Source organism: Podarcis filfolensis (genome assembly GCF_964270895.1).
Source record: "Podarcis filfolensis genome assembly, chromosome: 7".
Taxonomy (NCBI): Eukaryota; Metazoa; Chordata; class Lepidosauria; order Squamata; family Lacertidae; genus Podarcis; species Podarcis filfolensis.
In genome coordinates, this window is record NC_139603.1 from 4,886,617 (window position 1) to 4,909,006 (window position 22,390).

Consider the following 22,390-nt stretch of genomic DNA (forward strand, 5'->3'; position numbering starts at 1 on the left):
AAGGTCACCCAGCAGCTGCATGTGGAGGAGCGGGGAAGCGAACCCGGTTCACCAGATTACGAGTCCACTGCTCTTAACCACTACACCATGCAGGCTCCCTGTCGATGCAGGAATGACAACAGTTGCCAGGCAGGAGGTGGTGGAAAGTGAACAAGAAAGTGGATATGGTAGCTGAGGTGTAGCAGGACATGCTCCACAGCAAACTGAAGGGGGGAAAAATGGGAGACATAGAGTTGGGTGTGGAAGACAGAGGAGGGAGGAAAAAGACAGCCAGGGAAAGGAAAAATATTTGCTGGAGGCCCAACCTGTATGAATCACATTATGAAAATGCACCTCCTCTCTGAACAACTGTACAGATACCTGCAGCTGAGGATTATACTTCATGCATCTAATGAAGAAGACTTTAGTCCACAAGGACTCATGCCATAATAAAACTTGTTAGTGTTTAAGGTGCCACAAGACTCAACAGCAGGAAAAGTGACAATCATTAATGAGTACCTCAGTGGATTTTGATAAGTCAATGATAAGAGGCAAGAAATATATTAAACATTGCAAACCTACAGAACCATTTATGGGAGATGTACCATACTTCGAGCACAAGGTGGTGCTATTACACAACACAAAAGAAATAGTCAAGGACCAGAAACTGTTCTCCAGGAGGCCTGTGTCCGTGAGACAAAGGAATCTCAAGGAGAAAGGCAGCAGATCTTCATTACAAGCAAATATTTAGAAATTGTGGATGGAAAAGGCACCATAACCATTTCTAGATTAAAATACAAGATAAAGGATTTGTCTTGCAAACATACACTGGACAATCAACTGTGGCAGTTGTGTTAGAAAGAATCACCCTGCGTTTCAGATCTGACTGGAGGTGAGGCTGGGGGAATGGAAATACATCTCAACCTCAGGCAAGTTATGTTTATTTCCTTATATCTCTGTGCATGTGTAGCAATGTGTGAGTCTTTCCGCTATTCATTGCCAGAGGAAAAGAAAAGTGGGTTTCTGGTAGCGAATGTGCTGAAGGATTTGAAAGTAGATGCAAAGGAGCTGTCTGCTCGGAGAGCCCGGCTGGTTTCTAAGAGTTCCAAGCAGTATTTCCAGCTGGATCCTCATTCTGGGGATTTGATATTAAAGGACAAAATAGATCGAGAATCCCTATGTGGTCAGAATGAACCATGTATTCTACTGTCTGAAATCTTGCTGGAAAATCCATGGCAGTTACACAGAATAGAAGTTCAGATAGAGGATGTGAATGATAATTCCCCCAAATTCTCTAAAAATAAATTCCTTCTTGAAATACCTGAGCTCATTCCAACAGCAACTAGATTCCCTTTGGAGAAAGCTCAAGATCCAGACAAAGGAGAAAATGCTGTTCAAAACTACACCCTTAGTCCTAATGAACATTTTAGGCTGGATGTGCGAAGTCAAACTGATGGTACCAGCTATGCAGAATTGGTGTTAGAGAAACCATTAGACCGTGAGGAGAATCCACAGATTTCCCTTATTCTGTCAGCAGTTGATGGGGGGATGCCCAAAAGAACTGGAACAGCACAAATTATCATTGATGTTCTGGATATCAATGATAATTTCCCTCAATTTGAACAACCTGTGTACAAAGTGAGAATAATGGAAAACAGCCCACTGAATACACTGATCACTAGAGTTGAAGCCAGTGACAGAGATCTTGGTGCCAATGCTCACATCACTTACTCGTTCAGCCAAGTGCCAGAAAATGTGCTGAGAATGTTCAAGTTAAATAAACACACTGGAGAACTTACTCTTACAGGGATAATTGATTATGAAGAAATCAATAATTATGAGATGAACATACGAGCTTTGGATGGAGGAGGTCTTTCTGCTTACTGCAAGGTAATTGTGGACATTGAAGATGAGAATGACAATGCTCCAGAGATATCAATCACTTCCATCACCACTCCCTTACCTGAGGACTCTCCCCCAGACACAGTGGTCGCCCTCTTCAGTGTCACAGACGTGGACTCTGGAGACAGTGGCAGAACTGCCTGCACCACTGAAGTCAACCTGCCATTTGTGCTCCAGCCCACGGAGAACAACTATTACCAGCTGGTGACCCAACAACCACTGGATAGAGAACAAGCTTCCGAGTATAATATTACCATCACAGCCACAGACAGGGGCTCTCCCAGACTCACTTCCACAAGAATACTTCATGTTGAAGTGTCAGATGTCAATGACAACCCTCCAGTGTTTGAAAAGCCATTCTATGAAATGCTGTTAAGAGAAAACAATATTCCAGGTCTTCTGATCAATTCAGTCCATGCTGTTGATCTGGACACAGCGCAGAATGCCAAAGTGACCTACTTGCTTTTGCCTGGGAAGGTCAATGATGGCCCCACATCCTCTTACATCTCCATCAACTCTGAAACGGGGAACCTGTATGCCATCCGGTCTCTGGATTATGAGGAAGTAAAAGATTTCCAGGTGACGGTGAGGGCTGTGGATTCAGGTTCCCCTCCACTGAGCTCAGAAGTTCCCATCCGCGTTCAGGTCGTGGATGAAAATGACAATGCCCCCTTCATCCTCTACCCTCTCCAGAATGGCACTTCCCCCTCGAATGACCTGGTTCCCCGAGGGGCAGAGACTGGCTACCTGGTCACCAAGGTGGTGGCTGTGGACAGGGATTCTGCGCAGAACTCTTGGCTTTCCTACCAGCTGCTGAAGGCCACAGAACCGGGTCTGTTCACAGTGGGGGCCCAGAATGGAGAAGTGACCACCCTGAGGCCAGTCAGCAACCGAGACAGCTTCAAGCAGAATCTGATTGTGGTGGTCCGAGACAACGGCCATCCTCCCCAGTCCACCTCTGCCACGCTCAGAATCCTTCTAGTGGACGGCTTCTCTGACCCTTATCTGAAAAGTGTGGCTCTCCCAAAGGAGGAAACAGTGGAGGAGGAAGACCCCAGCCTGACGATGTATTTGATCATCTGCTTGGCTGCCATCTCAAGCATCTTTCTCATTTCTGTAGTGGCGTTTGTTGTCATCAAGTTGCAGAAACGTGAAAAGTTCATAGGAACCTACAACTCTGCAGCCAATTTCCCAGTGGGACCTGATTCCCAGGAGAACTCTGCGGATCCTGGTGCTGGATCTCTATCTCAGGCTTACAACTATGAGGTGTGCTTAGCTGGTGGGTCTCTGAACAGCGAGTTCAGGTTTCTCAGGCCCCTGTTTCCTGTTTTCTCTGTGGAGTCTCCTAACACTCAGGTGAATGCAAGGAGTTCCAATGATTCTGAAGGAGTCCCCAGTCATGCAGGTGAAAGTCAACATATCCTCCAGGTGAGAGTACCATTTGAATGGTTTAATTTCAAATATTTCTCTCTCTAGTTTGATAGTAATTTTTATTAAAGTTTCAATTTTACATTTCCAAATAAACATTTAAAATATCCCATGACTTCCCTTCTCCTCCCATGATTCATTTTTCATATCCCTATTTTACTATAAGCATTCAAATAAGTTTTCCACTTTTATGTCCATCAAAAATTATTTACTCTGTTGAATTTATCATAATGCTGCCAGTGTTTTCAGCTGTATGCAGTCATTTTTCATATATTCAATAAATGTTTTCCACTCTTCTTTAAATGTATGTTCCTGCTCTCTTATACTATGTGCTAAATCTGAACATTCTCCATATCCTGTCAACTTAAGTTGCCGATCCTCTTCAGTTGGGACCTTGCTCATTTTCCTTTTTTGGGCTAAGAAAGCACGGGCTCCAATTCTTGCATACATAAATAACCTTTTCTGACAACTAGGAATTTCAGTTTTGGTTTTTCCCAACAAAAAGGACTCTGGGTTTTTTTTTGGGGGGGGGAAGTAGTTTTAAACATTTTTTTTTCAATTTATTATAATTCATTTCCCCATATACTTTTACCTTTTTACAAGTCCACCACATGTGAAAAAAGTTCCCTCCGTTTCTTTACACTTCCAACATGTATCTGATTCTGTTTTATAAATCTTAGCCAACCTACTTGGAATTTGAAACTCTTCCGATTTCTTTTCTATTCAGTTTTACCTGTTTCCTTGCATTCTGTTGTTGTTGCATCTTTTCTTGCATAGAGGGATATAAACAGTTGTATTAATATTTTGTGGTTTGATGTGCTATAGAATAACTTCATAACATCTTTAAATCCTCTTTATGGGAGGAGGAAGTATCACACAAAAGCTAAGAGGCAGGTTGCTTCCATATGACCTGTTTATTGAATATTGACTCTTACTACTTTTTTTAAAAAAGAAATAAACTTATAAAGGGGGGAAGGGGAGAAATGAGGAAAAATGAACACAGCTGCGTATACAAATTGATATACTGTTATTATCCTAATCTTTATGTAGACATTAATAGCCTGCTACATTCCCCGTGTGCAGGCCATATGGCACTTGCATCAAGCAATAGTAATCCTACATTTTCCAAGGCATTTTCCTTTCACTTTCGTCATTGCAAAATGTTTGATTGAGGTGGTTGGGAGGGAGATTGTTCCACAAGAGCACCATATGTGCTGTGCATCCTGAATTTCCCAGTATGAAATTGAATCTCATGCACAAGAGTGTAGAACAACCACAGAATGAATGCACTGTTTTGTGATATCTGCACTCATTCAAATGGAAAAGAGGCATCTTCCTCGTAATGAAACAGTCTTCTGCTAATAGAGAAACAGTGAATCTGAACCTTTCCTGTTCAGTATAATGTGCACTGCATTCAGTGTTATTTACTGAATCTTAGTGGCTTTTCTTTGCTCAGCCACACGGTGGTAGTACAGGCAAAGACATGGACTGGAATTCAGAATTTTGTGAAGGAACTCACAGGAAGCTACGAGCAAAAAGGTGGCTGGAACAAAGGACGAGTGACTTTCATGTGCGATAAAGAGATAACATAAAGCACAGCAAAGGCATCAACACGGCAGCATCAAATTCCTTTCTACAGCAGCAGAGATTATCATTGGATAATTGTCAGAAACTTCATATTTTGGCCAGTCATTGAAGAGGCAGATTCTTGAGCCATGGGAGACGGCTACAGAAAGGAACAAGGTCTGTATTTTTTGCTTTTCCTTTGTCTTCCTGGAGCACTGAGTATATCACTTCACTATTCTGTGCCTGAAGAAAAGAAAAGGGGGTCTTTGGTGGCTAATGTGCTGGAGGATTTGAAACTGGGAACAGGGGAGCTCTCTGCTCGCAGAGCCCAGCTGGTTTCTAAGAACACTAAGCAATATTTTCGTATGGATACCCATTCTGGGAATTTGTTGGTAAATGATAAAATAGACCGAGAAACATTATGTGGCCAGACTGATCCTTGCTTATTACAGTCTGAAATTGTGTTGCAAAATCCCTTGAAAATCTACAGTATTGAAGTCAAGATAGAAGATGTGAATGATAATGTCCCCAAATTCTCTAAAAAGGCATTTGATCTGGAAATTCCTGAGAATGTCCCTCCGAATACTCATTTCCCTTTGGAATTTGCCCAAGATGCGGACCTGGGAATGAATAACATCCAAAACTACACTCTCAGTCCCAATGAACATTTCATGCTTAGCATGGAAAGCAGTAAGAATGGAAGGAAATATGTGGATCTTGTCCTGGAGAAGTCACTGGACAGGGAGAAGGAGCCACACTTTGGATTAATTCTCATGGCTGTAGATGGAGGGGTGCCACAGAGAACAGGCACAGTTCAAATAAATATTGATGTTCTTGACAATAATGACAACTTTCCTCAGTTTTCCCAGTCTGAATACAAAGCTAGGTTAAAAGAAAACAGCCCACGGGGTACTCTGGTCTTCAAAGTGGAAGCTACAGATTTGGATTTTGGCTCAAATGCTCAGATTGCCTATTCATTTAACCGGGTGTCTGAAGAAATATATGATCTGTTTCACCTAAATGAAATCACGGGGGAAATCACCCTTTCTGGTCAGCTTGATTATGAAAAGGAAACCAGCTATGACATGAACATTCGAGCAACAGATGGAGGGGGTCTTTCAGGTCACTGCAAGGTCCTGGTAGATGTCGAAGACGTGAATGACAATTTCCCTGAAGTGTCCGTCATATCCATCACTAGTCCTTTGGCAGAGGATTCTCCCCTGGAGATACTTGTGGCTCTCTTCAGTGTTGCAGACCGAGACTCCGGAGACAATGGCAGAACATTGTGCTCTGTAGAAGTAAACCTTCCTTTTGTCTTAAAACCCACCATGAATAACTATTACCAGCTTGTGGTCCAAAGCTCCCTGGACAGAGAGAAGGTCCCGGAATATAATATCACCATCACAGCCGTTGATCAGGGCTCCCCCAGGCTCACTTCAACAAGAATGATTAACGTTCAGATCTCAGATGTCAATGACAACCCTCCAGTATTTGAAAAGTCTTCATGTGAAATGCAGATACGGGAAAACAATATTCCAGGACTGCTCATTGGCTCAGTCCGTGCTGCTGATCTGGACACCGAGAAGAATGCCAAGGTCACCTACTCCCTTTTGCCTGGGAAGGTCCCTGATGGCCTTGTGGCCTCTTACATCTCAGTCAACTCTGAAAGCGGAAATCTGTATGCCCTCCGATCCCTGGATTACGAGCAGATCAAAGATGTCAAAGTGACGGTGAGGGCTACAGATGGAGGGTCTCCTCCCCTCAGCTCAGAAGTTACTGTCCGAGTCATTGTCATAGATGAAAATGACAACGCTCCCTTTTTCCTCTACCCTCTTCAGAACAGCACATCCCCCTGCAATGAGCTGGTCCCCAAGTCGGTGGAGGCCGGCTACCTGGTCACCAAGGTGGTGGCTGTGGATGGAGATTCTGGCCAGAACTCGTGGCTTTCCTATGAGCTGCTGAAGGCCACAGACCCTGGTCTTTTCAGCATAGGAGCCCAGAATGGGGAAGTGAGAACCAGGAGAGCCCTGACCGAGCGAGACACCAGCAAGCAGAGACTCCTGATAGTGGTCAGGGACAACGGGCTCCCTCCCCAGAGCAGCACTGCCATGTTGCATGTTCTTCCTGTGGGTGGCTTTTCGGATCCTTATATGAAGGCTGTGGAGGTCAGTAAAGAGGAACACGAAGAAGATGGGACCTTGACCTTGTACTTGGTGATCTGCCTGGCTGCAGTCTCCTTTGTGTTCCTCGTTTGCATTGTTTCCTTTGCTGCCATCAAGATCTGCAGGAGGGATCCCAGGGAAAGTTTTATCGCTGCCCCTCCACACTTCCCACCTGCCAGACCTGACATCCCAGAGAACTGTGGCGATTCTCAGAGCGGGTCTCTTTCCAGGAGTTACCACTACGATGTGTGCTTAACCGGTGGGTCCTTGAGCAGCGAGTTCAGGTTCCTCAGGCCCCTCATTCCTGTATTTTCTGTGGGGGAGCCAAACCTCAATGTGAACCAGACCCCTCCTTCTGCTTCCCAAGATATTCCTAATCTGGTGGAAGAAAAAGAATCAGAGAAAAAGGTGAATAGTTTCCTGTGCTGTACACCAGTTAGTTTCTTTGCTTGGTAATTAGGCATATCAGACGTTCTTGTATTGCTTTTGAAATTTATTGACAATATATTTTGACATTTTAGAGCATGCTTCAGTTTAAAAATCATTTGTTTATTTCAAGTCCGTGTGAAACTTTTTTTCTCTTTTCCCTCTGTCTTCATCGCTGGTTCATCCTCTCCATTCAATGTTTCCTCTCTCCTCCTTTCTTCTTCCACCCTTCCATCTCTCAGGCAGGCCACCTCTTCCCAGCCCATGGCTGAGTTCAGATTCTTTCCTTCAACCCTCCTGCTATTTAGGTCCTCTGCCTTTGGACTTTGGCATTTTACAACTCACTCAGAACATCATAGCCACTGCAGATACACCAAGGTGTCTCAGAGTATACATACCTCCAAGGTGTGGGTGACATACCTGTAGCTGCAGCTGCTGAAGTACTTGCACACAGGAGCCCTGATAAGAGCAGGCTTCCCAGTTATATACATGACATTATTTAGAGGGTCTTCTTGCTGGTGGCACCCACCTGTGGAATTGCCTTCCAAGGGAGGATCACTGAGTACCCTTTTCAGTGTTTTGTTGTTGTTTAGTCATTTAGTTGTGTCCGACTCCTCTTGACCCCATGGACCAGAGCACGCCAGGCACTCCTGTCTTTCACTGCTTTCCGCAGTTTGGTCAAACTCATGCTGGTAGCTTTCAGTGTTAGATGACCTTTTTATTTATACCTTTGTTTTTGAGCAAACAAATCTGCACTCTCATCGTTTTCTCTTTTATTATTTGAACTGTTAATATGTTAAGGGCAAGTAGGCTGACTTTAAATCTGTAATTAAAATGAACAATGTGGGAGAGGGAAACATAAGCAATATAGAAATCTGTATTTTAATGAGTCAAACCATTGGTCCAGGTATCTTTTCAGACCTACTTGAGGATGCCAGGGTTTGAAGCTTGCATGCTTTGTATGCAGAGCAGTTTTTTTTACCACTGAACAACATGTCCTTTGATGTAAGATTAAGGTTCTGCAGTTTATAGTTGCAAAATGGTGCAACAGACTGAATTGAAACCTGGCATTGTAAAGAAGTACCTTTGAGGATGGTCCATACCAAACCTAGGATAGAAATGATAAGGAATGGCTTGATGTGAATGAGTTGGTTGTGTAATGAGGGACTTTTACACAAATGCAAATTGGCATTTTCTTAAATCTACATCACTGGGGGGCTTTGTCTGGAAAGATTTCTCTTTTGGATTGTATCTTTTGCAAAATGGTTTGTTGACTTAGGTCAATGGGAAAGTCTAGTATGTGCTTTAATGTTAGTGAAACATATTCATAGTTCTTATGTAATATGTTTTTTTTTGGCCAATGTTAGCCAAGAGGATGTCTTCACCTTGAAAAAGATGGTCAAATGGAGAGAATTTGGTGTAGTTTGCAAGTGAGTTTCAGTTGAAGATACTGACAGAGTGTGGCTGAGTGAGGAACAATAAAGTGCTATATGCTCATAGCTATGGGAACCTAGTCAAGGCTGATTTGGTTGAATCACATCCCACCATTATAATGGGAAATGAGGCGTGGAGGCATTAAGTTCTATGGCTTATACTTTGAAACTTGGTAACACTTTTTTTGTAGAGTGCCTTCCTGCAAGTGCCATGATTAGACATGGTTAGGATTGTGCTGTAAGATCTACTGAACAGAACACTCAGCCGTGCACAGACCCTGTAACCTGAGTTCCCACCAGACTGGTGTAAGATCAAGCACTTAGGTCAACAGGAAAGTCTAGTATGTGTTTTAATCTAATGGAAGTGAAATATATTCATTTTTTTATTTAAAATGCTTTTTTTGGCCAATGTTAGCCAATAGGATTTCATTATGGTGTCCCCACCCTGAAAGAGATGGTCAAGTGGAGGGACTTTGGTGTAGTTTGCAAGTGAGTTTCAGTTGAAGACACTGACAGAGTGTGGCTGAGTAAGGGACAGAAAAGCGAAGGGGGAAGGAGATGAAAAAGTGCTATATGTTCATAGCTGTGGCAACTTAGTCAAGGCTGATTTGGCTGAATCACATCCCACCATTATAATGAGAAATGAGAAGTGGAGGCATTAAGTTCTGTGGCTTATAGTTTGAAACTTGGCAACATATTCTTTGTAGAGTGCCTTCCTGCAAGTGCAGGACATGATTAGACATGGTTAAGATTGTGCTGTAAGACTTACTGAACAGAACACTCAGCCGTGCACAGACCCTGTGACCTGAGTTCCCACCAGACTGGTGTAAGATCAAGCACATCAGAAGCCTTTACCATTGCTTGGAAGAGACTCTTGCTGTTCCCTGCATTCTCCATACCCTCAGCACAAATTAAAGAAGCAACTAGGTCCTATCCCCTGAGCCAACAAGCATGTGCTAGAGAACCCAGAAGTGGGGAAGAGGCTTGGTGGCAACTACATATGTCTAGACAGCATCTTTGGACCACAGCATATGATGATGACTAGGGCTGCAATCCTAACCCCACTTACCTAGGAATAAGCACCATTCAGTTGAATAGTACTTTCCTCTGATTAGACATGGTTATGATTGTGTTGTAAAACACCCCAGAAATACCTGGTGTCTAAAAGAGATAGAAAAAGATTCTGCTAGTCACAGCAACCACCTGAGACTTAAGTAGTATTGTCTCCCATTGCATTCAGAAACCTGCAAAAATGCCGTTGAGGGTAATCAGCTGTCATACATCATAAATCAGTTCCACGGGTGCATGTTGGGATGATCAGGGTTGAACTGAAGTTTGTTCTGTTCCTATATGACATTTCATTGGAACAAATTTCATTTCCTATAAACAACTTCCACACCACATAATGGGTCACTTGTATCTCATTGTGTTCTACAAGATCTTTATTATCTTACATTATGAGATTTATACATAAAGTATAAATATCAATATAAACATCTATATTAAGTATATGCATTATGGCAAGTATCCTACTGTATTCCTACCCATGGCTGATCGGAGTGTCATGTGTTGACTGAACTGTGTGTGTGCAGATATGCCAGGTGTCACAAGGTGGGAGACACAACTGACCGGGGATAAGATCTGACACAGAGGTTCCTCTCTGGGACCTGCTACAGAGAACGTTCAGCTGGGAAAGAGGGGACTAGAGAAAGAATGTCCCATGGGGAAGGGAAGCAAGAGAGAGAAAGAATAGCGTATTTTTGTGGGGGGCACTGAACTGTTTTACTAATCTGTACAACATTTTATACTAGGCTCCTACTTGTATATATCACATTAGGAAGATGGAACCCAGTTCAATGAGTAGTAAGTAACACTGACTCTTCCTCACATGCCCATGTTTACAGATGAATGTGAACTTTATATTGAACTGCACATATTCATCCTCTGTGAGGAACTGAAAGGACTGAATGGCCAGGGAAACCTTAATACAGGTAATACAGAATGCTAGCATGTCTGGAAGGGCATGTGTGTGTGTCCAGTGCTGGATGAACGTATAAGATAAACAAGCTATAGCTAAGGCCCCACTCTCTTGGGGCCCCCAAAAAAATTAAAGAAAAAAAACCTGGATGTACATTTCCAAAATATAAGATAAAAAAAACAAATAAAATAAAACCTACATGTAGCAACAGTGTTTTGTGTTGTGTAGGCTCCTCCAATACCTATTAGGTCCAGGAATTACCATATAGCATATATTCAACACACAAAAAAGCTACAATTTATTGTTGACAAAAGACAGCTGGACATATAAAGGGCCCATTGCCTTCAGTAGCTTAGGGCCTAAACAAACCTAAATCCAGCCCTGTGTGTGGCGTATGCTTTAGAGAAAGAGGTGCAGTTGCCTGTAGGACATGACATTTGTTCTAAGGAAATGCCCTTTGAAGAATCAAAGAGGAATAGAACATTTACAGATGAATGCAAAGTTCATATTGAAATGTGTATATTCATCAGTCGGTCATCATGGCTGGGAAGTCTGCTTCATTCCAAGCCTCTCTTTCCCCTTTTTAGCTGATAGACTGTTTTTATTTGTTTATTTTTACATTAATAATGTAAAAGTTGTACAAAGTGGTCTATATAATTCTCCTGTTTCCCATTTTATCCTCCCAGCAGCCCTGTGGGGTACTGTAGGTTAGGCTGTAATGGGGGGATTTGGGGAACAAACATTAGGAGGTTTTAGCAGCCTAAGAAATATAAAATATGACATAATAATTTTGGGAGCAGGAAGAAGGTTCCGAGGATTGTATTCAACTAAGTGGAACTGAAAGAGATCAATGGTTGTAAAAAATAATAATCAAAAAAAATCATGCCCATTGATTTCAGTGCATGTACACTGTGAATGACTTAGATGGAAACAAATCATACAACCCATATTGTGTCTGTAGGAATTCATGGAAGTAAAATACGGTACGGTGATAATACTACGATTTCCAACCAAATCATCATCATCAAAAGAAGAAAAAAATATGTTTATTTCATATCTCAGATTCTACAGATGCTAGAGACTCTTAAAAAGAAAGAAAGCTGGGAATATGGGGTTTATACTCCATTGGGGTGGCTGTTCTCTTGCATCTCCACATGGATGCTCATGTTTACCAGCTCTTATTCTGGAAAATCTTTTGGTTTTTGTAACGCCATAACATAGTTCAAACACAAGGTGGTGGTATTGCACAAGATAAAAGAAGGAAATTGGGGAGCAGCAGTTGCTCTCCTCGAGAGCTGTAGCCATTAGACAAAGGAATCAGCACAGGAGAAACAGCAGATCCCTATTGCAAGCCAGTCTTCAGAAATTCAGTAGGAATAAGCAGGACACTGTGTCACATTCAGAAGATAAAGACAGTTAAGAAGAGACACGCCTTGGAATAGAGAAGAGGACAATGCCTTGCGTTTCAGGAGGAGAGGCTGGGAGAATGGAAATGCACCTCAAGATCAGGCAAGTTTGGTCTTTTTCCCTGTGTCTCTGTGCATGCATAGCAATGTGTGAGTCTTTCCGCTATTCAGTGCCAGAGGAGGAGAAAAAGGGGTCTCTGGTAGCGAATGTGCTAAAAGATTTGAGAGTGGATGCAAAGGAGCTGTCTGCTCGGAGAGCCCGGCTGGTTTCTAAGAGCTCCAAGCAGTATTTCCAGCTGGATCCTCATTCCGGGGATGTGACAGTAAAGGACAAAATAGATCGGGAGTCCCTGTGTGGTCAGAATGAACCTTGTGTTCTACTATCTGAAATTGTGTTGGAAGCGCCGTGGCAGTTACACAGAATTGAAGTTCAGATAGAGGACGTGAATGATAATTCCCCCAAATTCTCCAAGAATCAATTCATTTTTGAAATACCTGAGCAGACTCCTGTGGATATCAGATTCCCTTTGGAAAGTGCAGAAGATCCAGACAAAGGAGAAAATGCTGTTCAGAACTACACCCTTAGTCCTAATGAACATTTTAGGCTGGATGTGAAAAGTCACAGTGATGGTAGCAAATATACAGAATTGGTGTTAGAGAAACCGCTAGATCGTGAGGTGAATCCACAGATTTCCCTTATTCTGTCAGCAGTTGATGGAGGAATCCCAAAAAGAACTGGAACAGTGCAAGTAATCATTGATGTTCTGGATACTAATGATAATTTGCCTCAGTTTCCACAATCTGAGTACAAAGTGAAGCTAATGGAAAATAGCCCATTGGATACGCTGGTCACCAAAGTTGAAGCCACTGACAGGGATCTTGGTTCCAATGCTCACATCACTTATTCATTCAGCCAAGTGCCAGAAAATGTCGTCAGATCATTCAAGTTAAACAAATATTCCGGGGAGCTTACTACTGCAGGAACAATTGATTATGAAGAAAATACAAATTATAAGATCAACATAAGAGCTACAGATGGAGGAGGCCTTTCTGCTTACTGCAAAGTCATTGTAGACATTGAGGATGAGAACGACAATGCTCCAGAGATTACCATCACATCCATCACCAGTCCCTTACCTGAGGACTCTCCCCCAGACACAGTGGTGGCCCTCTTCAGTGTCACAGACGTGGACTCTGGGGACAGTGGCAGAACTGCCTGCACCACTGAAGTCAACCTGCCATTTGTGCTCAAACCCACTGAGAACAACTATTACCAGCTGGTGACCCAACAGCCACTGGACAGAGAACAAGCCTCTGAGTATAACATTACTATCACAGCCACTGACAGAGGCTCTCCCAGACTCACTTCCACAAGAATACTTCATGTTGAAGTGTCAGATGTCAATGACAACCCTCCAGTTTTTGAAAAGCCATTCTATCAAATGCAGTTAAGAGAAAACAATATTCCTGGTCTTCTGATCAATTCGGTCCATGCTGTTGATGTGGACACAGCGCAGAATGCCAAAGTGACCTACTCGCTTTTGCCTGGGAAGGTCAATGATGGCCCCACATCCTCTTACATCTCCATCAACTCTGAAACGGGGAACCTGTATGCCATCCGGTCTCTGGATTATGAGGAAGTAAAAGATTTCCATGTGACGGTGAGGGCTGTGGATTCAGGTTCCCCTCCACTGAGCTCAGAAGTTCAAATCCGCGTTCAGGTCGTGGATGAAAATGACAATGCCCCCTTCATCCTCTACCCTCTCCAGAATGGCACTTCCCCCTCGAATGACCTGGTTCCCCGAGGGGCAGAGACTGGCTACCTGGTCACCAAGGTGGTGGCTGTGGACAGGGATTCTGCGCAGAACTCTTGGCTTTCCTACCAGCTGCTGAAGGCCACAGAGCCGGGTCTGTTCACGGTGGGGACCCAGAATGGAGAAGTGACCACCCTGAGGCCGGTCAGCAACCGAGACAGCTTCAAGCAGAATCTGATTGTGGTGGTCCGAGACAACGGCCATCCTCCCCAGTCCACCTCTGCCACGCTCAGAATCCTTCTAGTGGACGGCTTCTCTGACCCTTATCTGAAAAGTGTGGCTCTCCCAAAGGAGGAAACCGTGGAGGAGGAAGACCCCAGCCTGACGATGTATTTGATCATCTGCTTGGCTGCCATCTCAAGCATCTTTCTCATTTCTGTAGTGGCGTTTGTTGTCATCAAGTTGCAGAAACGTGAAAAGTTCATAGGAACCTACAACTCTGCAGCCAATTTCCCAGTGGGACCTGATTCCCAGGAGAACTGTGTGGATCCTGGTGCTGGATCTCTATCCCAGGCTTGCAACTATGAGGTGTGCTTAGCTGGTGGGTCTCTGAACAGCGAGTTCAGGTTTCTCAGGCCCCTGTTTCCTGTTTTCTCTGTGGAGCCTCCTAACACTCAGCTGAATCCAAGGAGTTCCAATGATTCTGAAGGTGTCCCAAGTCATGCAGGTGAAAGTCAACATATCCTCCAGGTGAGAGTACCATTTGAATGGTTTAATTTCAAATTTCTCTCTCTCTAGTTTGATAATAATGTTTATTAAATCTTCAATTTTACATTTTCAAATAAGCCTTTAAAATATCCCATGACTTCCCTTCTCCTTTCATGATTCACTTTTCATATCCCTGTTTTACTATAAGCATTCAAAAAAAATTCCACTTTTTCCTCCATCAAAAATTATTTTCTCTATTGAAATTATCTTAGTGCTGCCAGTGTTTTAAGCTGTATACAGTCATTTTTCATATATTCAGTAAATGTTTTCCACTCTTCTTTAAAAGTATGTTCGTCTTGCTCTCTTATTCTATGTGCTAAATCTGAACGTTCTGCATTTTCTGTCAACTTCAGTTGCCAATCCTCTTTAGTTGGGACCTTGCTCACTTTCCATTTTGGGGCTAAGAAAGCACAGACCCCAATTGTTGCATACATAAATAACCTTTTCTGACACCTAGGAATTTTAGTTTGGGGTTTTCCCAACAAAAAGGACTCTGGTGTGTGTGTGTTTTTTTGTGTGTGTTTTTTTGGAAAGTAGTTTTAAACATTTTTTTTTCAATTTATTATATATCATTTCCCCATATACTTTTGCCTTTTTACATGTCCACCACATGTGAAAAAAAAGTTCCCTCCGTTTCTTTACACTTCCAACACATATCTAATTCTGTTTTATAAATCTTAGCCAACCTACTCTGAGTTAAATACCAACTATTAATGATTTTCAAATTATTATCTTTCCATTAATAACCTCTTCTCCCTCTAGTTTGGTCCCCTTATATCTTTGAGGCACAAGTCTGAATTCAGCTGAGTGCAGGAACTCTGAATGCGCACTTGAAATTCTTCCCATATTTTTCCTGTTCAGTTTACCTGTGTCGTCGTATTCTGATGTTGTTGTTTCTGCCCTTGCATAGAGGGATATAAACTTTCATATTAATATTTTTGTGATTTGATGTGCTATAGAATAACTTCATAACCTCTTTAAACTCTCTGTATGGGAGGCGGAGTGTCACACAAAAGCCGAGATGCAGGTTGCTTCCATAATCAGGTTCTCCCATAAAGAAGGCACGTGTTGCGGTGAGACCTGGCAACCAAAGCGTGCATTGTGGGTGGGTATGATTGGTTAGCCACAACACCCGATTGGTAGGTTCCTTGATGCTGGGTTTAATCATGCCAATGGGATGCAGGCTAAATGGATCAAGGGACCTATATATACGTATGCACATGACCCAGAGGTTTCTCTTTCGGTGCGTGCATTCAGAACACCCGCCCACCTCTCCCTACTTTTAGGGCTTTGCGCTTGACTTTGCTATGCCGTCGTGTGTCGTCTGTCGTTGGGACAGGAGCACGGCAGGAATTTTCCCACTTGGCTGATTGGCTGTTGCCATTTGGGTTTCGCCTGCCACTAGTCGAACCAAAGCCTATGCAACCACTCAATAAAGTTGTGGCCTAAATTCTGCCAAAAACCAAACCAAAATTTGAGTATTGTCTGAATTTATGTAAGGGGGAGGTTTGAAGGTCTGAACACGCAGTGACCTGTTTATTGATCATTCATTCTTACTACTTAAAAGAAAGAAAGAAAGTTATAAAGGGGGGAGGGGGCAGAAGTGAGGAAAAAAGAACACAGCTGTATATAAATTGGTATAGTGTTGTTATCCTAATACTTATGTAGATATTCATAGCCTGCTACACTCTCTGTGTGAAAGCCATATGGCACTTGCATCAAGCAATAGTAATCCTACATTTTCCAAGGCATTTTCCTTTCACTTTCGTCATTGTTTGATTGAGGTGGGAGGGAGGGAGATTGTTCCACAAGAGCACCATATGTGCTGTGCATCCTGAATTTCCCAGTATGAAATTGAATCTCATGCACAAGAGTGTAGAACAACCACAGAATGAATGCACTGTTTTGTGATATCTGCACTCATTCAAATGGAAAAGAGGCATCTTCCTCGTAATGAAACAGTCTTCTGCTAATAGAGAAACAGTGAATCTGAACCTTTCCTGTTCAGTGTAATGTGCACTGCATTCAGTGTTATTTACTGAATCTTGGTGGCTTTTCTTTGCTCAGCCACACGGTGGTAGTACAGGCAAAGACATGAACTGGAATTCAGAATTTTGTGAAGGAACTCACAGGAAGCCATGAGCAAAAAGGTGGCCGGAACAAAGGACGGGTGGCTGTCATATGCGATAAAGAGATAACATAAAGTACAGCAAAGCCATCAACACGGCAGCATCAAATTCCTTTCTACAGCAGCAGAGATTATCATTGGATGATTGTCAGAAACTTCATCTTTTGGCCAGAGGTTCTTGAGCCATGGGAGACAGCTGCAGAAAGGAACAAGGTCTGTATTTTTTGCTTTTCCTTTGTCTTCCTGGAGCACTAAGTATTTCACTTCACTATTCTGTGCCTGAAGAAAAGAAAAGGGGGTCTTTGGTGGCTAATGTGCTGGAGGATTTGAAACTGGGAACAGGGGAGCTCTCTGCTCGCAGAGCCCAGCTGGTTTCTAAGAACACTAAGCAATATTTTCGTATGGATACCCATTCTGGGAATTTGTTGATAAATGATAAAATAGACCGAGAAACATTATGTGGCCAGACTGATCCTTGCTTATTACAGTCTGAAATTGTGTTGCAAAATCCCTTAAAAATCTACAGTATTGAAATCAAGATAGAAGATGTGAATGATAATGTCCCCAAATTCTCTAAAAAGGCATTTGATCTGGAAATTCCTGAAAATGTCTCTCCAAATACACATTTCCCATTGGAATTTGCCCAAGATGAGGACCTGGGGATAAATAACATTCAAAACTACACTCTCAGTCCCAATGAACATTTCCGGCTTGATGTTAAAAGTGATGAGGATGGAAACAAGTATGTGGATCTTGTTCTGGAGAAGCCACTGGACAGGGAGAAGGACCCACACTTTGGACTGACTCTCACAGCTGTGGATGGAGGGGAGCCACGGAGAACAGGCACAGTTCAAATAAATATTGATGTTCTTGACATCAATGACAATTCCCCACAGTTTACTCATTCAGAATATAAAGTAAGGTTAAAGGAAAACAGTCCACGGGGCACTCTGGTCTCCAAAGTGGGAGCCACAGATTTGGATTTTGGCTCAAATGCACAGATCGCCTATTCATTCTACAGAGTGCCTGAAGAAATATATGATCTGTTTCACCTAAATGAAATCACGGGGGAAATCACCCTTTCTGGTCAGCTTGATTATGAAAAAGAAACCAGCTATGGCATGAGCATCAGAGGAACAGATGGAGGGGGTCTTTCAGGTCACTGCAAGGTCCTGGTAGAGATTGAGGATGTGAATGACAATGTCCCTGAAGTGTCCATCATATCCATGACTAGTCCATTGGCAGAGGATTCTCCCCTGGAGACACTTGTTGCTCTCTTCACTGTCACAGATCAAGACTCTGGAGACAATGGCAGAACCATGTGCTCTGTGGAGGCAAACCTTCCTTTTATGTTAAAATCCACTATGAATAACTATTACCAACTTGTGGTCGAAAGTCCCTTGGACAGAGAGAAGGTCTCGGAGTATAATATCACCATCACAGCCGTTGACCAGGGCTCCCCCAGGCTCACTTCAACAAGAATTATTAATGTTCAGATCTCAGATGTCAGTGACAACCCTCCAGTATTTGAAACGTCTTCATGTGAAATGCAGATACGGGAAAACAATATTCCAGGACTGCTCATTGGCTCAGTCCGTGCTGCTGATCTGGACACTGAGAAGAATGCCAAGGTCACCTACTCCCTTTTGCATGGGAAGGTCACTGATGGCCTTGTGGCCTCTTACATCTCAGTCAACTCTGAAAGCGGAAATCTGTATGCCCTCCGATCTCTGGATTACGAGCAGATCAAAGATGTCAAAGTGACGGTGAGGGCTACAGATGGAGGGTCTCCTCCCCTCAGCTCAGAAGTTACTGTCCGAGTCATGGTCATAGACGAAAACGACAACGCTCCCTTCTTCCTCTACCCTCTTCAGAACAGCACATCCCCCTGCAATGAGCTGGTGCCCAAGTCGGTGGAGGCCGGCTACCTGGTCACCAAGGTGGTGGCTGTGGATGGAGATTCTGGCCAGAACTCGTGGCTTTCCTATGAGCTGCTGAAGGCCACAGACCCTGGTCTTTTCAGCATAGGAGCCCAGAATGGGGAAGTGAGAACCAGGAGAGCCCTGACCGAGCGAGACACCAGCAAGCAGAGACTCCTGATAGTGGTCAGGGACAACGGGCTCCCTCCCCAGAGCAGCACTGCAATGCTCCATGTTCTTCCCGTTGGTGGCTTTTCGGATCCTTATATGAAGGCTGTGGAGGTCAGTAAAGAGGAACACGAAGAAGATGGGACCATGACCTTGTATTTGGTGATCTGCCTGGCTGCAGTCTCCTTTGTGTTCCTTGTTTGCATTGTTTCCTTTGCTGCCATCAAGATCTGCAGGAGGGATCCCAGGGAAAGTTTTATCGCTGCCCCTCCTCACTTCCCACCTGCCAGACCCGACATCCCAGAGAACTGTGGCGATTCTCAGAGCGGGTCTCTTTCCAGGAGTTACCACTACGATGTGTGCTTAACCGGTGGGTCCTTGAGCAGCGAGTTCAGGTTCCTCAGGCCCCTCATTCCTGTTTTTTCTGTGGGGGAGCCAAACCTCAATGTGAACCAGGCCCCTCCGTCTGCTTCCCAAGATATTCCTAATCTGGTGGAAGAAAAAGAATCAGAGAAAAAGGTGAGGGATTATGGCAGTGAGTTAACTTGTGATTAATAATGCCTTTTGCTTGGTTATTAATAACATCAGATGTTCTTCTTCCATTGCTCTTTGTTGATAAGTTATACAGTGACCAGAGAGATAAGGCTTCAGTTTTTAATTTTATTTCAAATCCTTGTCACAATTGTTTCCGTCTTACTCTACATCCTATTCTTCTTCATGTTCCTTTGTTCCCTTATTGTCAAGTCTTCTCTGTATCAAACGTAGCTCAAAATGCTCTGTACTAATTACAGTTGCTGCATATACAGCTGTGTGTACTAGAATATACCCCTAAGGTGTCTATGACAGCTTAAAACCCAGTTACATGCACACAGGGGCCCTTTATGAGACGGGCTGACCGGTTATATAAATTGTTTATAGGGACTCTTGGTAGTTGCACCCCATTTGCGGAGTGGCCTCCCAATGCAGACTTGCCCAGAACCATCTTTATGGCATTTTTGGTGCTGGATTAGGAGCTTTTTATTGACCCAGACTTTTAAAACAGTTTTCATTTCAAACAAACTCAATCTGGACTCTCATTGTGTTCTGTTTTGCCATTTGAACTGCTAATATGTTAAGGGTTAGTTGGCTGAATCACATGGTGTCATAATAATAATTAATTGGGGCAGTGGGGTGACAATAAGAATTAGCAGAGTGAACTGCCTTGTACTGATGCAGACCAGTGGTGCTCTATCGCAGTATTGTCTACACTGACTGGCAGCTGCTCTCTGCCGACCTACCTAAGGATGCAAGGGATTGAACCTGGGACTAACTTCAAAGCTTATGGTCAACCAGTGAGCCATGGCTCTCTGATGCAAGGAGCAGGTCCTACAGTGTTTAGTTGGAAAATGGCCTTACTGAAACTTTGAAGTGTAGGAAATATATGTCTGAGGAAAGTCTATGCTAAATTTGGGATAGGAAGGATAAGAAATGGCTCATATTTAAGAAATTAGCTCTTTGACAAGGAACTTGAATGATGTGTTGACAGGTGCAGTGTGTTTTTCTTCCATAGACTTTGTTGGGACCCACACTCCCCAGAATATTTCTATGTTTGTACTGTATTGTGCTTAATAGCAGAGTAACATATTTGTAGTTGTTATTAAAATGCATTGTTATGGCCAATGTTAGTCAGTGGGATTTCATAAGGGTGTCTCCCACACATGCTCAGTTTGTGCCTGCTGTGAGAAAAAGTTAAACATGTGCGTCTGTTAGGAGCAAAAATGAATGGGGACCAAAGGAGATGAGAAAGATTTATAGGTAAGGGTCATAGCTATGGCACTTTGGTTAAGGATGATTTTGCTGAATCACCTTCCACCATTATATTGAGAAATGGGTGTGGGCAATAAGTTCCATGACTCATTGTTTGGAAATGGTTCAGTGAATTGGCTGGAAACTTGGCGCCTCAGCTTCAGTGTCTGTCCTTCCAGTGAGTACTTAGGGCTGATTTCCTTCAGAATGGAGAGGTTTGATCTTCTTGCAGTCCATGGGACTCTCAGGAGTCTCCTCCAGCACCATAATTCAAAAGCATCAATTCTTCCCAAGTATGCCTTAGCTGCATATAAATCCTACAACCCATATATGGTTCCCATTTTAACGCTTTTCTGATCAGCAGCCAGCAGGTGTGCCAACTCTATAGGGCCAAGGGGTCTTCTGCCCCCTCAAAATCTGTTGACAGGGGGCTAGACCCCCTCAATGTTTAGGGGGCAGAGGAAGTTGAGTGTGGAGCCAAGCATTGCGTAAATTCCTCCTGAGTGTGAGAGAGGTGGAGCTGCCAGCTATTGAAGCAGCACTACACTGGGCTCCATGCTTCGACTCCTCCTGATGATGCAATGTTGTGCACGAACTGCGCATATGACATCACACACGAACAATGTGCACCCCTTGCATGATATCACACGCACTACATGTGTCATGTGCATGATGTCACACACACGCATCATGCAGTGGTCCCCCTCAGTTTTGGGTGCAAGAAGGAAGGTTGCACAAGAGCAATGGCCAAGGACACAGGAACAAGAAGGGAGAAAAACTGAAAGAGGAGCAGGGGCAGTTTTAATCAGCAGAACGGTTTGAGTAAAGCATGGATGGAGGGATGCTGAAAAATCGTGGTTTTATGCAACAGCAGACATTAGAATAAAGCAGGAATGGGGAAAAACTGAGAGGGGGAGAGTGGTGATTTTAAACAATGGCAGAGGTTTGAGTAGCCTGAGCAGGTGAGACCCTGAAGGTGGGTGAAGTGGTGGTTTAAACCAGGGTTTGACTACAGTGAGAAGGGAGTTGGGAAAGCTCTGTTGTGTTAGCTTTTTGCTGTTAGATTCTGTCTTGTCCCCTGCGTTGGTGGCTTCATAATTGGAGAGAAGGTGAAAAAGATGCACAGTAGCTGGAGGAAGATGTAGCAAGTTACTAAGGGAGTGGTTTGTGTGAAGGGGGTGTTGCACAATAGTAGGGGGGAGGCATGGATATGGGGAGAAGGTAAAAAGTGGATTACAAAGTTGGCTACAAATTGGGACTGCAGAAGAGGAGTGACCCCAGAAATGGAGTTGGAAGGTGAAAGGCAAGCTTAATAGTTGCATTGAGAAGGGGAAGCTCTTGGGCGTTAATGTTGGGCAAATGTAAAGGCATTGGCATGCAGAATGAGGAAGGAGCACAGCCCCTAATATATAACACAGGTGAAGGGAATATGCATTCTGAAATATTGTGATTTTTGACAGTTGCTTGTGCACAGGATTTTTCAGGTGGGCAGGGGTAAGGAAAACACTTAAAGGAGGAAATAGGTAACATCTCACAAAAATGGGAAAACATGGGGTCTGTACATTTTGTTTCCTAACTCAGGTTCTAT

General features: G+C 43.4%; 3 protein-coding genes across 3 annotated transcripts in view; all 3 read left to right on the forward strand.

Moving 5' to 3' along the window:
- The first annotated feature begins 672 nt into the window (after nucleotides 1–672).
- Nucleotides 673–22,390, forward strand: part of LOC310767367 (uncharacterized protein) — a 48,838-nt gene continuing 27,120 nt past the window's right edge. The window contains exons 1-3 of the mRNA XM_083624237.1: nucleotides 673–3,356; nucleotides 4,766–4,879; nucleotides 5,042–7,445. Coding sequence (XP_083480363.1) covers nucleotides 886–3,356; nucleotides 4,766–4,879; nucleotides 5,042–7,445 — 4,989 coding nt within the window. The 5' untranslated portion in view covers nucleotides 673–885. The remainder of the gene's footprint in view (nucleotides 3,357–4,765; nucleotides 4,880–5,041; nucleotides 7,446–22,390) is intronic.
- LOC310767499 (protocadherin beta-16-like) lies at nucleotides 11,964–14,938 on the forward strand. Its single transcript, XM_083624539.1, has one exon. It carries the CDS (start codon nucleotides 12,328–12,330, stop codon nucleotides 14,830–14,832), a length of 2,505 nt encoding a protein of 834 aa, XP_083480665.1. The 5' UTR covers nucleotides 11,964–12,327; the 3' UTR covers nucleotides 14,833–14,938.
- LOC310767505 (protocadherin beta-16-like) lies at nucleotides 16,941–20,235 on the forward strand. Its single transcript, XM_083624545.1, has one exon. It carries the CDS (start codon nucleotides 17,116–17,118, stop codon nucleotides 19,570–19,572), a length of 2,457 nt encoding a protein of 818 aa, XP_083480671.1. The 5' UTR covers nucleotides 16,941–17,115; the 3' UTR covers nucleotides 19,573–20,235.

Coding starts and splice junctions, on each gene's coding strand:
- LOC310767505 (XM_083624545.1), top strand. CDS start 17,116: ATGGGAGACAGCTGCAGAAAGGAACAAGGTCTGTATTTTTTGCTTTTC.
- LOC310767499 (XM_083624539.1), top strand. CDS start 12,328: ATGCCTTGCGTTTCAGGAGGAGAGGCTGGGAGAATGGAAATGCACCTC.